General features: G+C 45.9%; 1 protein-coding gene across 3 annotated transcripts in view; it reads left to right on the top strand.

The window, feature by feature from the left end:
• The window catches only part of znf407 (zinc finger protein 407), a 160,863-nt gene that overhangs the window by 83,466 nt on the left and 53,389 nt on the right, over nucleotides 1-24,008 (top strand). For all 3 annotated transcript variants that reach the window (XM_038994127.1, XM_038994130.1, XM_038994128.1), the window contains exons 6-8: nucleotides 14,143-14,309; nucleotides 20,542-20,625; nucleotides 22,766-22,886. In XM_038994127.1, the coding sequence (XP_038850055.1) occupies nucleotides 14,143-14,309; nucleotides 20,542-20,625; nucleotides 22,766-22,886 (372 nt within the window). The remainder of the gene's footprint in view (nucleotides 1-14,142; nucleotides 14,310-20,541; nucleotides 20,626-22,765; nucleotides 22,887-24,008) is intronic.

Below are 24,008 nucleotides of genomic sequence, written 5' to 3'. Positions count from 1 at the left end.
GCTAGTGCACATTTCTCTTTCTGTGTCTCTCTGTGTGCGCGCACGTGTGTGTTTCTCATTTCCATTGGCACAGGGGGATTTGAAATGACCCACACGGTGCACTGCAGGATTTTATTGAGTGAATGTATATCTGACTGTTTGCTGCTGTTTCCGCTCAATACAAATGAGAAGTTATTAGACTTAGCTTGTTATTTTCTCCTGATATTGTTTTGTTGGGCTCTGGAGGTCAAGGTAGTAATCAATTCTATAATTGTATTACACTGGGTTTGAGAGATTGTTTTTTTGGGGGGGCAGGGTGTGTGTGTGTGTGTGTGTGTGTGTGTGTGTGCGTGTGCGTGTGTGTGTGTGTGTAAACTCAGCAAAAAAAGAAATGTCCCTTTTTCAGGACCCTGTCTTTCAAAGATAATTCGTAAAAATCCAAATAACTTCACAGATCTTCATTGTAAAGGGATTAATCACTGCTTCCCATGCTTGTTCAGTGAACCATAAACAATTAATGAACATGCACCTGTGGAACGGTCGTTAAGACACTAACAGCTTACAGACGGTAGGCAATTAAGGTCACAGTTATGAAAACTTAGGACACTAAAGAGTCCTTTCTACTGACTCTGAAAAACACCAAAAGAAAGATGTCCAGGGTTCCTGCTCATCTGCGTGAACGTGTCTTAGGCATGCTGCAAGGACGCATGAGGACTGCAGATGTGGCCAGGGCAATACATTTCAATGTCCGTACTGTGAGACACCTAAGACAGCGCTACAGGGAGACGGGACGGACAGCTGATCGTCCTCGCAGTGGCAGACCAGGTGTAACAACACCTGCACAGGATCTGTACATCCGAACATCACACCTGCAGGACAGGTACAGGATGGCAACAACAACTGCCTGAGTTACACCAGAAATGCACAGTCCCTCAATCAGTGCTCAGACTGTCCGCAATAGGCTGAGAGAGGCTGGACTAAGGGCTTGTAGGCCTGTTGTAAGGCAGGTCCTCACCAGACATCACCGGCAACAACGTCGCCTATGACCGGAATGGCAAAAAGTGTTCTTCACTGATGAGTCGCGGTTTTGTCTCACCAGGGGTGATGGTCGGATTCGCTTTTATCGTCGAAGGAATGAGCGTTACACAGAGGCCTGTACTCTGGAGCGGGATCGATTTGGAGGTTGAGGGTCCATCATGGTCTGGAGCGGTGTGCCAGAGCATCATCGGACTGAGCTTGTTGTCATTGCAGCCAATCTCAATGCTGTGCGTTACAGGGAAGACATCCTCCTCCCTCATGTGGTACCCTTCCTGCAGGCTCATCCTGACATGACCCTCCAGCATGACAATGCCACCAGCCATACAGTACTGCTCGTTCTATGCGCAATTTCCTGGAAGACAGGAATGTCAGTGTTCTGCCATGGCCAGCGAAGAGCCTGGATCTCAATCCCATTGAGCACGTCTGGGACCTGTTGGATCGGAGGGTGAGGGCTAGGGCCATTCCCCCCAGAAATGTCCAGGAACTTGCAGGTGCTTTGGTGGAAGAGTGGGGTAACATCTCACAGTAAGAACTGGCAAATCTGGTGCAGTCCATTAGGAGGAGATGCACTGTAGTACTTAATGCAGCTGGTGGCCACACAAGATACTGACTGTTACTTTTGATTTTGACCCCCCCCCCTTTGTTCAGGGATACATTATTCCATTTATGTTAGTCACATTTTTGTGGAACTTGTTCAGTTTATGTCTCAGTTGCTGAATGTTCGTTCATACAAATATTTACTCATGTTAAGTTTGCTGAAAATAAACGCAGTTGACAGTGAGAGGACGTTTCTTTTTTTGCTGAGTTTATGTGTGTGTCTTTGTATTCATGTGTAAATTAGTGGAGAATTGTTGTGTGTGTGTGTGTGTGTGTGTGTGTGTGTGTGTGTGTGTGTGTGTGTGTGTGTGTGTGTGTGTGTGTGTGTGTGTGTGTGTGTGTGTGTGTGTGTGTAAATTAGTGGAGAATTGTTATTGTGTGTGTGTGTGTGTGTGTGTTTGTGTGTTTGTGTGTGTGTGCCTGCCTAGAGTCTCGCTCACAACAGTGCATTGTTCACTGTCCTACAGATGCATAGAGATACTATATGTGACAGCAGGCTGTTGCTCTATGCCGAACAACACACACTCACAGATACTTAGAGCGATGCATTACACACACACACACACACACACACATCCAGGTACTTCCCCCCTCTATTTTCTTTTGCTGTGAAATCCAAATCCCTCATCTTCTCGCTAAAGCGCTGCAAATTTATAATGGGACAAAGTGTACGTCTCGTTCCAATTCCTCAGGTATTACACGATTAAATAAATGTCCCGGGTCTTTTCACAAAGCTTTTGTTATGGTGAGGTGGCCACTCCCCCTCACACACCTCTCCCTCCACGCCACTCACACACACACACACACACACACACACACACACACACACACACACACACACACACACACACACACACACACACACACACACACACACACACACACACACACTGCCTACTTCTCACAGATGCAGAGGGTGCTCGTAATTGCGTTTGGGAGTCGTGGTTGAGGAACTAAAGTTCTGAATTAACGTGGAGCATCCATTACTCGGTCTTTAGTGTGCGGAGCTGGCTCTTAATATCCCGGCTCTGTCGTACTACTAGAGCAGTAACAATATGATGGCGGTTAGTGAACTAGCTCGTGTGTCACATGATGTAAGGTCTTTAGCTGTAAACTAGATACACTGAGTGTGCAAAACTGGTTGGAATAATAACGTATCATTACAACAAGAAAGTGGTTGAAATGACGTCATTATGAAAGACTGGGTGAAAATACGTCATTACAGCAAGGAACCGGTCGAAATTATGTCATTATGAGGTCATTTTAACTAGGTATCTGCCCGTTGGGAAAATCTAGGGATTATGGTCCAGTGTTCTTTCTCATATGAAGGTCATTGATCATTCTCAGAGAAGTGGTTTTGGATGTATGAAAAGTAGCACAGGGAAAGTAGAATGAGAATTATTGGTTATAGCTGATGCCGTTTGTTTTCTCTCTCTCTCTCTCTCTCTCTCTCTCTCTCTCTCTCTCTCTTTCTCTCTCTCTCTCTCTCTCTCTCTGTCTCTCTCTCTCTCTCTCTCTCTCTCTCTCTCTCTGTCTCTCTCTCTCTCTCTCTCTCTCTCTCTCCTCTCTGTCTCTCTCTCTCTCTCTCTCTCTCTCTCTCTCTCTCTCTCTCTCTCTCTCTCTCTCTCTGTCTCTGTCTCTGTCTCTGCGAAGAAAAAGCACCAACAAAAACAAGACAGAAAAAAAGCAATTATCTCCCTATTCCTGGACATTGCAGTAAACATGGCTAATTGTTCCCTTCATTGTGTTGCTGCTCAGCTGAGTGGTGTGGCAGTGGAGAGGGCCGCACAGAGAGAGAGGGAGAGAGATAGAAGGGGACAGTACAGAGAGGGAGAGAGAGCAGGGCTTTTGTTGTGATTATTAATGTGCGTATCACATGAACCTGCTCTAATAAACTCAACAATGGCCCAAAATCACCTGACTGATGAGTAGGACATGGTAGCGGCGGACTCAAGCGGATGGCCAGGCCTGGCCCCGGTAACGGAAACCGCTACAGCCACCGTACCACCACCACCGCACCCTCCCTCCTGACCAAGATTAATGAAACTTCCATTGCTTTTAATTAGCACAGCTGTGGTCATCAATTATAACCCCCTTCTAACCCCCCCCCCCCCCTTCCCCCTCCCCCCAAATACAAATATTGTTATATTTGGGGGGAAATTCTTGATTTATATTATTGTGGTAGCCGGCAGAGTGAGATAAATGGGCCCCCATCATGGCCATTCGCAGGGAGATGAAGAGGGGGAGGAGATGGGGGAGGGAGAGGAGGGAGGGTAATAAGATCAGCTGCAGGAGGAGAGCAGTGTATCATACTGTACAGTGGAGGACATTGTCATGTGAGATGGAGGGAGAGGGAGAGCCGACTGATGCAGTGGAGTATATACACTGAGTGTACAAAACATTAGGAACACCTGCTCTTTCCAATGATTTATTTATTTTATTTAACCTTTGTTTAACTAGGTCAGTTAAGAACAAATTCTTATTTACAATGACGGCCTGCCAAAAGGCAAAATGCCTCCTGCGGGGATGAGGGGGCTGGGATTAAAACTTAAAATAAATTAAATAAAAATATAGGACAAAACACACATCACGAAAGGAGAGACAATACAACACTACATAAAGAGAGATGTAAGACAACAATATGAAAACACAGCATGGTAGCAACACAACATGGCAACAACATGGTAGCGACACAACATGGCAACAACATGGTAGCGACACAACATGGCAGCAGCACAACATGGTAGCAGCACAAAATAGGGTACAAACATTGTTGGCCACAGACAACAGCACAAAGGGCAAGAAGGTAGAGACAACAATACATCTCGCAAAGCAGCCACAACTGTCAGTAAGAGTGTCCGTGACATAGACTGACCAGGTGAGTCCAGGTGAAAGCTATGATCCTTTATTGATGTCACCTGTTAAATCCACTTCAATCAGTGTAGATGAAGGGGAGAAGACAGGTTGAAGAAGTATTTTTAAGCCTTGACACTTGAGACATGGATTGTGTATGTGTGCCATTCAGAGGGTGAATGGGCAAGACAAAATATTGAAGTGCTTTTGAACGGGGTATAGTAGTAGGTGCCAGGCGCACCGGTTTTGACTGTGCCAAGAACTGCAACGGTGCTGGGTTTTTCACGCTCAAACAGTTTCCCGTGTGTATCAAGAATGGTCACCAGGCAAAGGACATCCAGCCAATTTGACACAACTGTGTGAAGCATTGCAGTCAACATGGGCCGGCATCCCTGTGGAATGCTTTCGACACCTTGCAGAGGCCATGCCCCGACGGATTGAGGCCGTTCTGAGGGCAAAAAGGGGGGTGCAACTCCATATTAGGAAGGTGTTCCTAATGTTTTGTCCACTCGGTGTAGAAGTGTGTATGTGGTCCATCAGTGTCTTACATCTTACTTTGAGTGTTAGCTACAATACAAAACGATTTGTGTAATAATTTGCCCAGATCATCAACTACGATGCCAACTGAAATCATCAGTAGCATAGGCCGAAGTTGCACCACAAATAAAGCGACGCAATTGATCTTATCTAAGCCCTCATTGGGCTAGTTAGCTGAATGATTGATTGACATATACAGACTTCCTTATCTGCTCAGCATCAGCTTTTGCGTTCCCCGTCTCTCTGTGCAGTGTGCTGTGCCTCCTCCTCAGTCCCATCCATCCCTTGCCAGTTCAGTAAAACCCTAAAACAGTCCCACACCCTGGGAATGACTGAAGCTGCCGGCTCCCTGGCTTTCTGTCTCTCAGGGTGTGTCCCAAATCACAACCTATTCCTACGGCACTACTTTTGACCAGAGCTGTGTATTGGCCCTGGTCAAAATTAGTGCACTATATAGGGAGTAGGGTGCCGTTTGGGACATAGCCTTTTGTCTCGGTGTTGTGCTGCCCTGGTATGTGGCGTTTAGCTTAGCACAACTGGCCTGTCCCTGTGTTCATGAATGGAAACGCGGCCCGGTGGAGCCGTAGCATTGCTAACCCAGCCAGCTACAGGCAGAAAGGAAAACATGTGTCACCATGTATCCACTGCACTCCCAGTTTCCATTTCAAATGAAACTTTATGACTCCTGACGTTTTTTCTTCTTCTCTCCTCTACTCCTGGCGTGCTCTTTCCCCCGCCGTGTCTGTTGCTCGGGTTGGAGTCAGTGAGTGGGAGGTTTTAGCACAGGGATTTGCTATGCACGTCGAGCCGTAGTCAGGGATGGAATCTCTCCACCGCCCTACTGTTCTCTCTCTGACAACGGTGCTATGGAATGGCGGGATCTCTGTATTTCTGACTCTCTCTTTTTCAGAGTATTAGTGAAATGTGTTGTAGTGATTGATGTGTAGATGTGGAGGCAGGGAGATGGGCTCTGTTTTTTAACCTGTGTGTGTGTGTGTGCGTGCGTGCGTGCGTGCGTGCGTGCGTGCGTGCGTGCGTGCGTGTGTTGGGTTTGTTGTGAGCCACCAGACACCATTTGCCCTCTTGACTCCAGGGTGAGATCTGGGATGGGAAGATATTTCATGAGCACACACACACACACACACACACACACACACACACACACACACACACACACACACACACACACACACACACACACACACACACACACACACACACGAACACACAAGCCCCACGCCCCTACGTCCACCAACCCACAGAATGCAGCACAAAACAGAAATAATGTTTTAAATGCAATCATTGTCAGGCCCAAACAATGTCATTTATCAAGGGAGCGTTTTGGACTGTATAATAAGTTTCACATTATTAATACCATTTTTCATCCTCTGTCAGGCCTGTCTGATTTATGGCGTGCGTGTGATCTAAGGTGATCATTGAATTGGAATTCCAGTAATAAGAGAGGGAGAGAAACAAGACCAGGTCTTTACTTCTGCCCGTGCACACACACACACACACACACACACACACACACACACACACACACACACACACACACACACACACACGCACACACACAGCCAACCCTCCCAACCCGTTATGCTTTTGCTGTTTTGTCACAAAGCGGATTTGCTAAACAACAGTTGGCTAGACCGATACTGGCTTCCTAATTTGAAGGGGGGGGGGGGTAGAGCGAGGCCCTTGTTAATTAGATAAAAGGGATAAAGCTCATTATTTAAAATGATATTGAGCCAATAGTAAATATGAGTGGCCCCGTCAGAGGGCTCATAATGAGCCAGGATGGGGATGGGCCGTCGGTACAGCAGAACACAACGGTTTACAGCTAGACGCTCTTTGATGTATAGACTTTACCTTTTTATTAAGTGAGTGTCGTCACGGTCCCCGGCTCACTCATTTCCCTCTGTGTGTAATCAAAATCCATAGCCAGACGCCGTTGTCCCAAACCCCCCTCCCCCCCCACCCACCCACCTCCCGGCTCATACAGCCTTCCCAGATTCCATATCCAGGAAATCTCGCCTGTTTATGCAAAACCAGGGTCTAGGCTATATGTTCAGTCGAAGAAAGAAAGAAAAAAACACAAATAGAAACACAAATTCCCTTCAGATAATTCGAGTGGCAATAAAGAAAGTAGTCGATCATTTCTTTAATATTGGATCGAGGGTCTAACAGTAACAAGTCAATCTTTGTGCATTATCAGCCGCTCTCTCTCTCTCTCTCGTTCTATTGCATTAGCTTGTCTATCTGGGGTGTGTGATCTCTGTCATACATCATCCTCTTTGATTTCTGTTAGAGAGTGACTTTCTCTTCAGGCTGTAATCAGGTTGTGGAGTCTACCTCTGGTTAAACACTCGAGCACTTTAAACAGGAAGGGAGCAGACAGGGGCATTCCTAAATGGCAGCCTAATCCCTATGTAGGGCACTCCTTTTGACCAGGGCCAATATGGATCTGGTCAAAAGTAGTGCCCTACGTAGGGATTAGGGTGCCATTTTGGGACACAGCCGGTGTTGCCGTTGTTGTTACCGTTGTTGACTCCAGCCCACAGGACGCTCTTTATTGCTACCTCTGCCTCTCCGTAGTATTACCAGGGGAATTTATGACAGAGTTTCACTGTATTCCTTAAAAGATAATTACATTCATCATCCATTTTCCCTTGCTTTCCTTCCTCCTTTTGTGTACCTGAGAGCCACACAATCGCGGCGGGAAAACATAAATATTTAGCCGGCACTACTGCTGGCAGGTGAGCTTAATGAAATTCTAGGAGTGTAATTTGATTTACGAGCCGCTAATGTGGCCTGATATTAGAGAGAAACAGCACTGATATGGCTGCCTGGTGCTGTATTTAAGGGCTATCAGACGCCCCAATAAAGAGCGTCGTGTCTTTAAGGCTTTTGGCTGAGTTATTGTCGCAGATATTCATATCCATAGTAATTCTTTGCGGCGACGCAATTTAGTACGGGCAATATATAAATACGGAGATAATAGTTAATTTGGGTGGGGATCCTCAGATTGCAGAGGCTTTAAATAGCAAAAAGTTTGGACCAGGAAGCATCTGGAGGCTTTTTAAGTGCTGCTGATAGAGGCCTCTGACCTCTTGTTGTCACACAAATCAGGAGTAGGGGGACTTTTCTGCCTTTTTGGTGGTTGGTTACCAGCCAAGGATGCCAGTGGGTTGCATTTTCGGCACTTGATTTGTGATTCTGGGATGAAACGTTTTGATTTACGGTCTGGTATTCATTAAACCCATTACAGCCATAAATGTATTGAATCTTGAAAGCCCCCCCCCCCCCCCCAACATACACACACACACACACACACACACACGTACGTACTCATTTATCTTTCAAACATCTCGTATCAATCCTTTCTTTGTTCTTTGCTGGAACTGTAGTTGTATGGTCAGCTGTGTGTGTGTGTGTGTGTGTGTGTGTGTGTGTGTGTGTGTGTGTGTGTGTGTGTGTGTGTGTGTGTGTGTGTGTGTGTGTGTGTGTGTGTGTGTGTGTGTGTGTGTGTGTGTGTGTGTGTTTCCGACTGTTGAGCTATGGCTCATAATAAAAACAGGCAATAACAGGGACACCTCACTGGGACCTGGCCTTTGCACCTTCCCCCTAAGTTATGGGCTGAATAACCACGGAACAATATTAAGATAACATTTCCTGATTGTTTGTCAGGCAACGAGGCTCCTTCACCTCGCTTTCATCACGTCCACCATGTTCATTAAATTGACAATTTGTATTTGCCCTGTAGCGGGATAAACGGGAGCTTATCTGATGCCTCTACTATTATATCTTTCATTATCTTTTCTTCCCCCTTTTGGGATTGAAGGTAAATATAAATCCGAAATAGCATCTCTGTGGTGCTGGGGTCTTGTTTGTATTGCAGCCATAGTGTGTGTGTGTGTGTGTGTGTGTGTGTGTGTGTGTGTGTGTGTGTGTGTGTGTGTGTGTGTGTGTGTGTGTGTGTGTGTGTGTGTGTGTGTGTGTGTGTGTGTGTGTGTGTGTGTGTGTGTGTGTGTGTGTGTGTGTGTGTGTGTGTGTGTGCTCAGCATCAGCCCTCTCTCTCTCTCAGAGGAGGCCTTGTGACATTACTCCTGAACTCTGCTCTGTACTATGTTTTTACTGCTCTTGTATACTCAGAGAGGGCGGTTGTGTTTCTCTATTGACGACTCTGTACTCTGCCTTTTCACAAATCATTATTGTACTCAGACTCCAAGCCCCCCGCTATCAAGCTGCCTCACACCACAGAAACAGGAGATAGACTCCTGCTCCTATGAGCCAGCTCGTACAAAGCCAAGGGTCGCGCCAGGCTACTTACTTACGCCACCGTGGTACAGGGTGTGTCCACTTAAGACATTAGCAGTGGTCGACATGCAGAACACACACCTAGCCACAGTGTTGGGAGGTAGATGACTGTTCATTTGAATGGCAAACCAGCTCAGTCCAGCAAAATGATTTGATTACCTTCAAAGCCCATTGACCATAAACTAGTAGAACCTTGGAAAGCTCAGGCAGGGCACGAGTGATGGTGTCTAGTCTTGCGATTGTTCAACCTGAAAACGAGCTTGTCGTCAGTTGACTTTGTGTACGCTAATGGAAAATAACGAAGCCAGGGCTGTGTGCTCAGGAAAAAGTAACCCAAAGGAATGTAATATCTTCTTTTTTTTTTTTTAAACACTCCCTTTAATTTGGTTTCAATTAACTCCCGCAGAAGAAATCTTCTAGACTCATGCACGCACGCACACAAACACACACACACACGTTTTGACCCCAGTCGGCCGAGTTTAAAGTTATCCTCAGTCTTCGACTCGTAATGTCTGGGACAGCTCAAGGCCAAATTACTTAATCTTCATTCTGCTAATTTAGTCTGGATTTAAGCTGCCGCGCTGATGAAATGCGGAGTGATTTGAGAGAGAGAGAGAGAGACTGAAAGCTAGAAAGAAAGAGACTGGAAGCTAGATAGAAAGAGACTGAAAGCTAGATAGAAAGAGACTGAAAGACAGAGCGAAAGCGAGACAAACCGAGAGAGAGAGAGAGAGACACAGAGAGAGAGAGAGAGAGACAGAGAGACAGAGAGAGAGAGAGAGAGAGAGAGAGAGAGAGAGAGAGAGAGAGAGAGAGAGAGAGAGAGAGAGAGAGAGAGAGAGAGAGAGAGAGAGAGAGAGAGAGAGAGAGAGAGAGAGAGAGAGAGAGAGAGAGAGAGAGAGAGAGAGAGAGAGAGAGAGAACAAGAGAGGCCTGCCAGATGATGATCCATTCTGACCATACTGAGTGCTGTCATGTTTCTCCCTCTAGGTAATCTTTCGCTCCCACACACATTCTATTTTGCATGTGAAAATGCTCTCCTGACAGTTGGATATCAGATGGACTCTCTCTCTCTTTCCCCACCCATCCCCCTTCACTAAATAAACAACAGTCTTCACTTTGAAGTTGTCTGTTTGTGTCAGTTTGGCTGGAGGGGAGAGTTGGCCTCTCTCTCTCTCCCTCTGCTCCCCTCTGAAGTGTGAGAATACGGTGGAGAGTTTTCTGGTCACCCTAACGTGAGGGAAAGGGAGGGACCTCTGGAGCGGTCTCTACAGGACTTCACAGCGTCTGACTTATTTAGGGTAGCTCTGACTGGTCCGTTTTGGGCCACGTGTCCTGTTGTGCCGAATAAGTAAAATAGGGTTAGTGGAAGTAAGTTTCTGACACGCACAAACACACACACACACACACACACACACACACACACACACACACACACACACACACACACACACTCACACTCACACTCACACTCACACTCACACACACACACACACACACACACACACACACACACACAATCCCAATGACCACCTACCACATGGGGGCGGTAGTGCAGAGAGGCTTCACATTGGCTGGTCTCAGATGAGCTTTATTTGCCATCAGTGGCAGTGTATCCTGCAGATCCACACAATGTATGTGTGAGACGTACGATAATGAATGACAGTATAGGAATAAAGACGGGAGTTTACAGGGAAGAGGCCCACCTGGCTATTTGAATAAATCTGCATGGGATGCCAATCATTTAGCTGCTTCAGGATCAGAGGAAAGAGAGAAACAGAGGGAGTGTGTTTGTGTGTTTGTGCGTGCTGCGTGCGTGTGTGTGTGGACAAGAATAGTAAAAATTTTTTTTTAATGGTTAGATTTAGGGTTAGGAGCTAGGGTTAGTTTTAAGGGTTTGGGTTCCCGAGTGGCGCAGCGGTCTATGGCACTGCAAGAGGTCTAAGCGGTCTAAGGCACTGCAAGAGGCGTCACTATAGTACCTGGTTCAAATCCAGGCTGTATCACATCCGGCCGTGATTGGGATTCCCATAGGCCAGCGCACAATTGGCCCAGCATCGTCTGGGTTTTGTAAATAAGAATTTGTTCTTAACTGACTTGCCTAGTTAAATAAGTTAGGGTTAGGGTTAAGATTAGGTTGTCGGGTAAAGGTTAGTGTTAGGGGTTAGAGAAAATTGTATTTTGAATGGGACTGACTTGTGTGTCCCTATAAGGTTAGTTGTACAATACTGTGTGTGTGTCAATACCAACACAATTGTACTCCTTGTCATCATGTGTAATTGGAGCGCCTGTTAATTTGCTTCATGTGGAAACCTGATGAGCAGCAACCACAACAAAAATAAATACAACTCTAATTATATCTAACAAATAGGAGAAAGGCCTCCTGTTTCTTAACTCTCTCTCTCTCGTCCTCTTTTCTCTCTCTCTCCCCCTCTCTCCCTCTCTCTCTCTACCTCCCTCTGTCTCTGGCCTGCTTTGCATTGCTCCTGACTGTTTCGAGGTGGTAGGCTGCATGCATATGTATAGGGGCTAGACTGTGGATCGTGACGGGATCTGACACGCGGAGACAAGATCAAAGAGCTCCATCTGATCTGGTGAAAACAGACGCAATACCTCCTGTCTTCCATACAAAACCCCCACTGATCAGTCTACTGCAAGCACCATTCCTCCTCAGCCTCAGACACGCACGCACGCACGCACGCACGCACGCACGCACGCACGCACGCACGCACGCACGCACGCACACACACACACACACACACACACACACACACAGACACACACACACACACACACAGACACACACAGACAGAGAGAGAGAGAGAAAGAGGCCCATGTTAAGGCCTGGCGCCCGACGATAAACAATGGCCCCGTTGAGCTCATAAAACAGGAGTATTGTGTATAATGTTACACAATAAAAGATACCATTTCTTCACTCATCTTATTTACCTCTCCCACGGCGGGGGGACTGGCTGTTCCAGAAATACTAGAGAGAGAGAGAGAAGGAGAAACAGACACAGACACATATCTATCGCCAGGATAAAGTCTTTGGCAAATCACAGTATGAGCGAATGAATGGGAGGATTTTGAATATGACTGCGAGATTAGGCCAAGGTGATATAGACACCATTTTAGAATGTGTGTCTGAGTGCTTATGGTAGAAGATGTTGAAGCTGCCGCTTCGTAAGACTGGGACGATAGTGGGACGTGGCAGACCCGTCTGTGTGCGAGGTAGATTCATCCTCCTTTGAATGTGGATTGATATATAAGGCAAGCACCTGTGTGTGTGTCCCTTTCTCTCTCTCTCTCTCTCTGTCTCTCTCTCTGTCTCTCTCTCTGTCTCTCTGTCTCTCTGTCTCTCTGTCTCTCTCTCTCTCTCTTACTCCCCACTCTTTTTCTGTCCCCCACCTCTCTGTCCCTCTCCCTCTGACTCCTGACTCTCTCTCACACTCCCCGTTCTCTCCCACTTTCTCTCTTTCTACACCCCCCCCGCCCCCACCCCCCCAAACTCCATAAGGGAAACGTATGAGTTTGAATTATTGATTTGGACACACGCTCCACGTTGCTAGAAGTCCTTATTTGTTCAGGTGAGTGTCAACATGGCGTGCTATGAAACAGATACCAGAGGCATTAAACAACACAATCAGACCTCCTCCCTAAAATAACACGCTCTCACGAGTCTCGGCACAAGACAAACGCTCCCGAAGAATCTGACTTCACTTGTTTATGGCGCACACATTTGTCATTCTCCGACTCGGCAAAATTATAGTGCCGCCCTGAAGATGAATTTGACCGCGGGGTATTTTATTGTTTTTACTAATGCCCGTTGCTTGTAGCTGAATAAAACAGCTATGAATCTGGGACTGAGCACCCAACTCTAAACTGGAAGTATCCTAGTCCTATGTAATGTACCGTTGGCCTCTGTGGAGAAGAGATCTTCACAATCAACGGCGTTTCATATCACCGCACAAAGACTGGCACACAGGGTGGAGGAAGAGAAAGACACATGGTTAGTGAGAAACAGGGTTTGAAGAGATGGCCATGAAGAAAGATGAGGAATAAAAAAAATATTCTATCTTTATTTAACTAGGCAAGTTAGTTAAGAACAAATTCTTGTTTTCAATGACGGCCTAGAACAGTGGGTTAACTGCCTTGTTCAGGGGCAGAACGACAGATTTGTACCTTGTCAGCTCAGGGATTCAAACTTGCATCCTTTTGGTTACTAGCCCAACGCTCTAACCACTAGGCTACCCTGCCGCCCCTGGCAGGCAGGGGGTAAAGTGTGCTTCAGCTTTTCATTTAGCCTACAGTATTCCTGCTGGCCCTGACTAAGTGGTGGGAGACCCCTGTACAGGGCAACTATATTCTCCCCACTGGCCTGTTGTGTGTGTGTGTGTGTGTGTGTGTGTGTGTGTGTGTGTGTGTGTGTGTGTGTGTGTGTGTGTGTGTGTGTGTGTGTGTGTGTGTGTGTGTGTGTGTGTGTGTGTGTGTGTGTGTGTGTGTGTGTGTGTGTGTGTTTGGACTGTAACAGAATTTCTCCAGTCCTCTGGGCCCTGGTGCAAAGCAGAGAATAAATGGTGGAGGTGGCAGGCCTGGACAGAAAAATCAATGCCTGCTTATACAGACATGACACGCCAGGAGCCCCAGCAATCTGTGTGTGTGTTCTCCTACATCCTCCCTTCCCTACCTTAGAGGCTTGGTTTCTACCTTTTACCTCAGCTTTGGGACTAAATAACTCTCTTCTTTTCTCCCTCCCTCCCTCCCTCCCTCCCTCCCTCCCTCCCTCCCTCCCTCCCTCCCTCCCTCCCTCCCATCGCAGGAAGTTTGAGTGTGATCTGTGCGACCGGTCGTTCAGTGAGAAGTGGGCTCTGAACAACCACATGAAGCTGCATACGGGGGACAAGCCCCATAAGTGTGCCTGGCCTGCCTGCCACTACGCCTTCCTCACCCTGTCTGCCATGAAAGACCACTACAGGACCCACACAGGTGAGCTGCAACACCCACACACGTTGTCTACTGTGCTGCACACACACACACCTCATGTCACCGAGACACCCACACACACCTCGTATACACACCTGTGATGTGACGCGACCCAATCCCGTCAATAACCACTACTACGTGTGACATTATTGTCTAGTGTACACACCTCATGTCACCTATACACACAAACCGATACCTTCAGTTAATTACTACATGTCCATACAGGTGAGACACATCCCAGCTTCAGGATACCTACCTACAGTACATACATATACCGAGAGGAAGAATCAGAAATGAACAAAGTGCCTGTTTGGTGTGGCCAGACTGTTTGCCTTAGGTGTCAGTCCGTCAGTCAACCAGCTCCTCGACTCCCTTTTAAGTCAATGACAAAAGCTAGCTTAAGTCAGGACGGCAGGCAGGGGGGCGGGTCTCGGTGTGACAGGCTGAGTGAGCGCTAGCAGGAGAACAGTCCATCCGTCATGCGGGCCCCTCTCGCAGTGGCAAGGCGCCGCCGACATAATTAGACCTTTTTATTTTCATTTGTTTCCCCGAGAACCGTCGTTCGCCGTCAGCCGGGGCCCGACCGTCACTCCGCTCCAAGCACCTAGGTGTCACTTGCTGCGACAGGGAGGGTAGGGGAAGAGGGAGGGGGGGGGAGAAAGAGATGGACAGGCAGGCAGGGAGAGAGACGACAGAGAGAGAGAGAGGGACGACTGAGAGAGAGGGACGACTGAGAGAGAGAGACGACTGAGAGAGACGACAGAGAGAGAGAGAGACGACAGAGAGAGAGAGAGACGACAGAGAGAGGGAGAGACGACAGAGAGAGGGAGAGACGACAGAGAGAGGGAGAGACGACAGAGAGAGAGAGAGACGACAGAGAGAGACGACAGAGAGAGAGAGAGAGATGACAGAGAGAGAAAGAAAGAGACAACTGAGAGAGAAAGAGACAACTGAGAGAGACGTCACAGAGAGAGAGACGTCACAGAGAGAGAGACGACACACAGAGAGAGAGACGACAGAGAGAGAGATGACAGAGAGAGAAAGAGAGAGAGACGACAGAGAGACGAGAGAGAAAGAGCGAGACGACAGAGAGAGAGACTCATGGCCCTGATTAGTGACACCCAGAAAGCTAACTCAATTTACAGCTCCATGATGCAACACTTCTATTAATGGGCAGACAGGGAAGGGATGGGGGGGGGGGGGGGGGGGTGACAGAGGCAGACGTTGCCGTTGCCGTATCATTGCAATCCCATTCCAGCACACTGGCGGGCTGACACACTCTAAAATATGATCGGCGTGTGTGATCTGTTTGAACGTTATAAATGGGAGCTGCAATACTAATAAAATAAGTAGGAAACTAAAAGTTGAACTAATCGCTCCCGGTGACATGTGGCTGTAAGTAATTGGGGAGATCTTTGTTACGTGTCTGGGTCTGGGTTGTGTGCGTAGCGGGCGGGAAGAGGATAGATCGGACCACTGGTAAGGGGTGTTGAGGAAAGTACCGTGGTCCTACGTTTGAGTGTGTGTCAGCATAGATACCCAAGATAATGTAGCGCCCAAGATAATGTAGGTCAACAATTAAGGGGTTTGAATTGTTGGTACCTACGCTGTTATGTATAAAGCTGTTGTGCAAACAGTGTTTGAGATATGCTACAGCACTAATCATGAAACGGAATTCTGTCTTTAAGCAGTGTATGTTCTCAGTCCTGTTGCGTTTGAATATTTTCGTTGTGACAAGAGAATGAATCTCTATAAAAACACACTTGTGCTGCTACCATTTCTTTGACTGTGACTGTGACATAAGCAGTCATAGTGAGGGACTTCCTATTTTTCCTCTGTGTGTGAACACCTCCCGCTCCTGCAGTCATGTCTCCAACTGGATTCATTGTTCTGGGGCTGATTTGTGTGTTTTCTATGTTAATCACTCTCCTCACACCCCCCAATGTCTGAGGAAGAGGAGGAGGATGGGGGGGGGGGGGTGTTAGGAGGAGGGAGGGTAGCGTCAGCCGCCAGGGTCATTTGTAACGGCTGATGAATGAGCGACTGAAATAAATAAATAAATCAAACATGTCCCGACCCGCCCCAGCCTTTTCCCCAGCTCTTCCGCAGAGGGACCGGCAGTGCCGTTTGCCGCGACAGGGCCACAATTGATTTCCTCATTGCCTCAGTTTGTCGCTTAATCTGGCGATATGCTGATATATCTTCGCACTTTGTCAATTAATTTCCCTGAGAAATGAGGCCTAAAATGGCGAGCACATCAATACAGCGGGCGGATTCTGTGTCAAAAATTAAGCGGTGAAATTAATTGCCCTCCCAACCGCAACCCTGCTAAAACATAACTAATGAGGGAGGCAATTATAGCTGCATGCAGACTCCTCCGGGGTTATTTAAAACACAGATATAGGCATCGGGCACCCAGACACACATATATCAAATCAAATCAAATGTTATTTATCAAATGCTTCGTAAACAACAGGTGTAGCTTAAAAATGAAATACTTACGGGCCCTTCCCATCAGTGTAGAGCTAGAGAAAATAGAGAAACAAGGAACAACACATAATAGTAAAAGTCATAATAAATACACCATGAGTAACGATAACTTGGCTATATACACGGGGTATCAGTATCGAGTCGATGTGCAGGGGTACGTGGTAATATGTACACTACATTTAACTAGGAATAAAGTGACTAGGCAACAGGATAGATAATAAACAGCAGCAGTGTATGTGATTCAAACAAAACACACACACACACGTGCAAATAGAGATGGTATATTTAGACTTTTTAATAAGTCTAAATATACTTTAAATAAGTATTTTTAATAAGTCTAAATATATATTTTTAACAAGTCTTGCAATAAGTGGATTTGTTTTGTTAAGGGTAGAGGGAGTACCAGGAGAATAAGAACAAAGAATAGTTTTGGAGTGATAAAATGACGCAAAGTTCTATAAGCCCACACGAGAGACGAGCTTTAACTGGCCTGTGTGTGTGTGTGTGTAATCTGGGGTGCGTTTGTCTGATCTGTGTTATGTTCCGTGTGCGTCTCCGTGAGCGATTTGTGATTGTGTGTGTGTAGGGACCCTGTGCTCAGTATCTTTAGCCTGCTGGATCCCCTGGTGTTGACAAGGACCCACCACTGCCCTGTCCCCCACCAACCCCGTCCTCCCCTCAGCCCTCAGAGGGCTCACCGCCATCGAACGGCAGATGAAAAGCACACGTAATTTATCGCCAGCGTTTCCTCCTCAAGAATAATTGTGGCGACCGCGACTGGGCGCGGGAATCGATGGCTATGGATTTTTCCGTGGTGGGGTCTTGTAGCATGGGGCATAATGAGAGATGGAAGGGCGACGGGTGGAATCGGGGGGTGATGTGGGGAGAAGGGAAAGAGGGGGCTGTTTTTCTGATAGGAACTGAGGAGGAGGCAGACCTAACTCTCCCCTAACAGTCTGCTAACGTTCCCCTAACGTTCCCCCTAACATTCCCCTAATGTTGCCATGAAGGTTTCAATGCCGACAAGGAGAAAGAGAAGAAGAAGGGCAATTTAAAAGCCCAGAGATTTTATAATTCCAGAATGAACAAATAGGGATCCTCTTTAAGACCTATTTAATACTGGTGGTTTTCTCTTCTTAAGTGGCACTGCGTTAGAACACTCCTCACAGTCGAGTGGCTTTAAATGGGTGTAATACGAGGCTCCTCTCTCTCTGTGGATTCAATAAAAGCTGTTATCCGAAGTGAAGAACACTACTTCCCCTCTGCATGAAGTTGCCACCTCGATGCATTATCAATGCAGAGTGAAAGTTCAAACTTTGGGATTGAGATGAGCAGTTGCGTGACAGTGATTGTGTGTGTGTGTGTGTGTGTGTGTGTGTGTGTGTGTGTGTGTGTGTGTGTGTGTGTGTGTGTGTGTGTGTGTGTGTGTGTGTGTGTGTGTGTGTGTGTGTGTGTGTGTGTGTGTGTGTGTGTGTGTGTGTGTGTGTGTGTGCGTGCGTGCTACTGTACCCACATGAAAAATGTATATTTTGTGGACATTACTGTAGTATCTACTACAGTGTTTTTTTGTGAATAATACTGCAGAATGTACTATAGTATTCTACAGTATACTGCAACATTATATAGTAAGTACTACACATGATTGAGGGAAACTACAGTGTGTAGTATAGTATTCTACAGTATATAGTTTACTACAGAACTCTATAGTAAATACTGTAGTATTCTATAGTAAACTGTAGTATTTTATTCATGCGGGCAGCTACAGCATGTGCCTTATGTCCTGGAGGCAGACAGGCCAGAGGTCTGCCGACTAATCAGAGCTGTTCCCTGCTGAGGGGAGCTGGTGTAATTAGCAACGGGCAGCAACAGGGTAGCACTGAGACACAGCACCATACTAAGCCTCTGTCATATGTCGCTGTATTAACACCTGTAGGTCTATGTCCTTAGATCACAATATCTACTAAGCTAAAAAATTTGATGTTTTATCACATACACCAGATAGGTGCAGCCATAGTAGTACGGCGATGTTTTATCACATACACCGGATAGGTGCAGCCATAGTAGTACGCCGATGTTTTATCACATACACCGGATAGGTGCAGCCATAGTAGTACAGCGATGTTTTATCACATACACCGGATAGGTGCAGCCATAGTAGTACAGCGATGTTTTATCACATACACCGGATAGGTGCAGCCATAGTAGTACGGCGCCCCTGGAGCAAATTAGGGTTAAGTGCCGTGCTCATGGACACATCGACAGATTTTTCACCTTGACGGCTCGGGTATTTGAACGAGCAAACTTTTGGTTACTGGCCCAACCCTCTAACCGCTAGGCTACCTGTCGCCTAACATACGGAATTGTTTTAAGATGGTCATAAAATGTATAATTTAGCCATTTCATTTAGAATATTAGGATCCCTGTAGGTATATAAAAAAAAAAGAAGATATACAAAAATTATTTGATAAGATGTTGAATTTGGAATTTACTGCTAAAGCCCATAGAAACGCATTGAATAACACATTTATTAGTACATGGCAAAACAGACGGTCCAAAAATGTATCATAAGGAATAAGGTTTTGAAGTGTCTGTCCTATATCTGAGAGATATAAGAAAACTCAACTTTTGTTAGACCCATGTTTGGTCACATTAATCGTTGCACATTTGACCCCCTATGCGCTTTTTGGCATTTTTACAGCCCGATACTGGGTTACCTTCAGATGACTCCCCTGAAGCTTGTGTGCGTCGTAGAGCAGAACAACCAACACCCTCAAAAGGAAAGTCTCCTCTTTCGATATTCGTGGCATATTAGTTCTAACGGTTCGGTCTGGACTGTCGGTTTTGTGAGAAGACCTCTGTGAAATGAGGACGTCCGTGACAGGGGGTTCAGACAACTGCCGTTAAAGCTTGTTGATGTCGTCGAGTCAAACAACCAACACTGTTATAAACATCTGTTATACTGGGTATAGACCATCACCCGGGTCCTGTTCAGTAGAGAGGAAATATAAAAGGGGAGGTACATTCTGAACTGGACGACATGTTTTGTTGTCCGTTGCCAAACGTGTTGTCGTCCGTTGCGAAACGTTTTGCATGTCTTGCAAATAAATACTCATACTGATGATCCAGTGTCCTCAGAGTCATGTTTGTGTTGCAATCAGCCTGCCTACACCCCTCTCCACCTCCTCCTGCTGTGTCTGTGCTGAGAGAGAGAGAGAGCGTGAACCATCAGGCTGTTAATGATAGAGCCAGATGCAGGGGAAGAGGGAGAGAGAGGAAGCACACTTGCGTAGTAAAAAACCCGCTGGAGTGATCAGCTCAGCCCCATCTGGAAGGCATCGGCCAGAAATGAAGTTGTACAAAACCATCCCATTGATAATAAAGCTAATTTTTATGGCTCTGACAAGTATGTAATTATGTTCAGCGGTGCTTTTCAGATTTTATCACAGTCAATAAACCACACTGGCAATTTCCGTCCCATTTGACATATTTACACGGATACATTTGATTGGAGGAATTAGTTAACTGTGAGAGCCTTGATGGATATACACTAGTGATCTGTGACTTTTCCCTCTGCTTTCATCTGTTAATGAACACCCTCTCTCGCTCTCTCTCTCTCTCTCTCTCTCCCCCTCTCCCCCTCTCTCTCTCCCCCTCTCTCTCTCTGTGTTGATGATGTTGTCCCTACTCCTTCTTCCTCTGTTGACTCTGTAATGTTCTCTGACCCCCTCATTCCCGCCCCCTACAGGAGAGAAGTCCTTCCTGTGTGATCTCTGTGGTTTTGCGGGTGGCACGCGACATGCCCTCACCAAACATCGCCGCCAACACACAGGTGAGCCGCACGATCCTAGAGCTGCACACATCCTGCGTCTGACACACAGGCACACACTCACTCACACACACACACACACACACACACACACACACACACAAACACACACACACACACACACACACTCACTCACTCACTCACTCACTCACTCACTCACTCACTCACTCACTCACTCACTCACTCACTCACTCACACACACACACACACACACACACACACACACACACACACACACACACACACACACACACACACACACACACACGGTCATCATTGCTGCTACTATTTATTATTATTCATCTAAGCTGCTCAACCATGTCACTATTATTTCTGACACACACACACACACACACACACACACACACACACACACACACACACACACACACACACACACACACACACACACACACACACACACACACACACAGTCTGACATGTTTGCTGTCAGTGATAGACATGTGTAGCAGTATGGATGACTGAATCTGCGATTTTTAATTTAGGTTATCATTTCACCGTGTCATTCTATCGCTTAGGAAAATTGCGTTTTTCAGATAGGCCGTCAATAACAAGTGCTTTTTGGATATTGGGAAAGTGAAACAAATCCTGTTAACCATTCGTCTGGCAGGCGCCCAAGGATCAAGCATCCCGTTATAAATATTCATCATATTTTTATTTTTGTTGCTGTCGCATTTTGACAGTCATTTACATTTACCCAATGCTTTTACTTTTTTGTCCTCTCTTTCCCCTTTTGTCAAGTGTCAATTCTAAATACACCTCGACAATCTATTGTCGGACACACTGTCCAGACTACAGGTGTCATCAGTGAGTGTCTCTTTTTTTTCAGATCAGACCTGGGTTCAAATAAGATTTGAAGTTTTTTAAATGCTTTAGATGACTGGGTCTCAACTGGTTTTGCCTCGGGACCCAAATTTAACCAGGTTGTGTCAGTCGCGACCCAATATTTGCATGGCAGAAAATAATCGTCAAAAATACAATCTGTAAAAAAAAATGGTATGCTATGTTTTAGTAAATGTAGCAAATAAATGACAAGGGAACAACATTCCCCCGTTCTTTCATTGACAATAATAACAATTCTCCCATATTCTTGATGAAGAATGTTAATAGATTTACTGATTTGAGAGCACAAAATTTACCCAAAAATAACGCTGCTAATAGCCCTATGTTGAAAATACTGTGATTGAAGAAAAACATTTCAGAGATTCAATTATATTTATACAGTGGGGAGAACAAGTATTTGATACACTGCCGATTTTGCAGGTTTCCCTACTTACAAAGCCTGTAGAGGTCTACGGACTTATGATGTCTGTAATTGCAAACAAAGGTTTCTGTACCAAATATTAAGTTCTGCTTTTCTGATGTATCAAATACTTATGTCATGCAATAAAATGCAAATGAATTACTTAAAAATCATACAATGTGATTTTCTGGATTTTTGTTTTAGATTCCGTCTCTCACAGTTGAAGTGTACCTATGATAAAAAATTACAGACCTCTACATGCTTTGTAAGTAGGAAAACCTGCAAAATCGGCAGTGTATCAAATACTTGTTCTCCCCACTGTATATATATATATATATATATATATATATATATATATATATAAAATGGTTAATTATAAGTTCTACACACTTTCTACCTGGTTTAAGTCGTTTAAGTTCAGACTGGAGTTTGTTCCCATAAAAAATGTTTTTTTTTTTTCTTTCTCAGACACCCGTGACCCACTGACAATCGCTGCTTTAGGTGGCCTTGATTGAGCTTCCCTGGCACAACTGAATCATTGGAATAGTCGCAAAATTGCAAACCCCGCTAACCCAGGCAGGATCACGCAAATTCTCTAAAGTATTTGAATGATTTCAACCACTTTCCTACTAGCACTGACTTTGCTAATAACTATTTTGTTAAGGGGCTACGATTGTGATATGTTGTGGTCTCATCCAGCTATGTTAAGATGAATGGACTAATGTACGTAAATGATTCATATGTCAAATGTAAATGTCTGTTTCCGAAGGAGCTTCCGCTTGAGACGGACAGTGATTCTGTATTCCTCTCTGTCCGTCTGTCCGTCTTTCTATCCACCCGTCCTCATCTTCCCTGTCTGTCTCTCTGTCCGTCCCCCAGGAGAACGGCCCTTCAAGTGTCAGCTGTGCGGCTTCGCCTCCACCACCCAGTCCCACTTGACCCGCCACAAGCGGGTGCACACAGGGGAGAAGCCCTACCGATGCCCCTGGTGCGACTACAGGTACCGGCTCATTGGGCTCGCCCCACGCATGGAAGGACAGATGGCAGGGGGTTGATGGGCAGGAGGACAGGGGGTTTAATCACACAAGCACGCCCACATACACACACACAGGTCGGATCTCCCACAGGCTTCATCATCTCATCTCATCACTCTGCAATCATCAGCAGGCTACAGCAGCCAGCCACGGGCAGGTCTCTGTCATTAAAACGCCATCACAGACCATCAGTAATTACACAGGAAATTGTCGGTGAAATTGGAAAAACTTTTGGCCACGTTGCACTTCTCCATCTCGCTTCTCTTCCTCTTCTTCGTCCTCTTCCTCCCCCTCTCAGGTGTGGTGGAAGTGTGAAAGGAATGCTCCTGGCATTGGTTTTAGAGAAACCAAAATGACATGGACAGGCTGTTTGCTGCGGTTTGCTCTATAAGGATCTGTAAGGATGTTTGTTGTGGTTTGCTCCATAAGGATCTGTAAGGATGTTTGTTGTGGTTTGCTCCATAAGGATCTGTAAGGCTGTTTGCTGCGGTTTGCTCTATAAGGATCTGTAAGGCTGTTTGCTGCGGTTTGCTCTATAAGGATCTGTAAGGCTGTTTGTTGTGGTTTGCTCCATAAGGATCTGTAAGGCTGTTTGCTGCGGTTTGCTCTATAAGGATCTGTAAGGCTGTTTGCTGCGGTTTGCTCTATAAGGATCTGTAAGGCTGTTTGCTGCGGTTTGCTCTATAAGGATCTGTACGGCTGTTTAAATTGGAATTAACTCTTCAGATACTCGTCTGCAAAACATAAGAAAAACTCAGATAAAACTGAGATGTTCCAATCTAGGTTCATATCCTTAAGAACATCCTAGGGAGAAATACCCCCCACCCCCCCAAAAGCTCAATATTCCTAAATGTTAATGGGACCACAATACCAATTGCCTTTCTTTGTTGTTTACCATAGCTTAGAAACACTTTGGCTATAAGTTTCTCTACCATGGTGAAGCTTGTCTTCTGCAGGAAGGCAATGGTTTAGCATGTGAGGTGTTGTATCATATTTCTCTTATTTATACGTATTTTGCACTCAATTCACATTCTATTTATCAAGGAAGAGTAGTATTTGACGTTTCAAAGCACTGTGGGGAGGCAACA

Source organism: Salvelinus namaycush, chromosome 5 (genome assembly GCF_016432855.1).
Source record: "Salvelinus namaycush isolate Seneca chromosome 5, SaNama_1.0, whole genome shotgun sequence".
NCBI lineage: Eukaryota > Metazoa > Chordata > Actinopteri > Salmoniformes > Salmonidae > Salvelinus > Salvelinus namaycush.
This window is presented reverse-complemented; position numbering and strand designations above follow the sequence as displayed.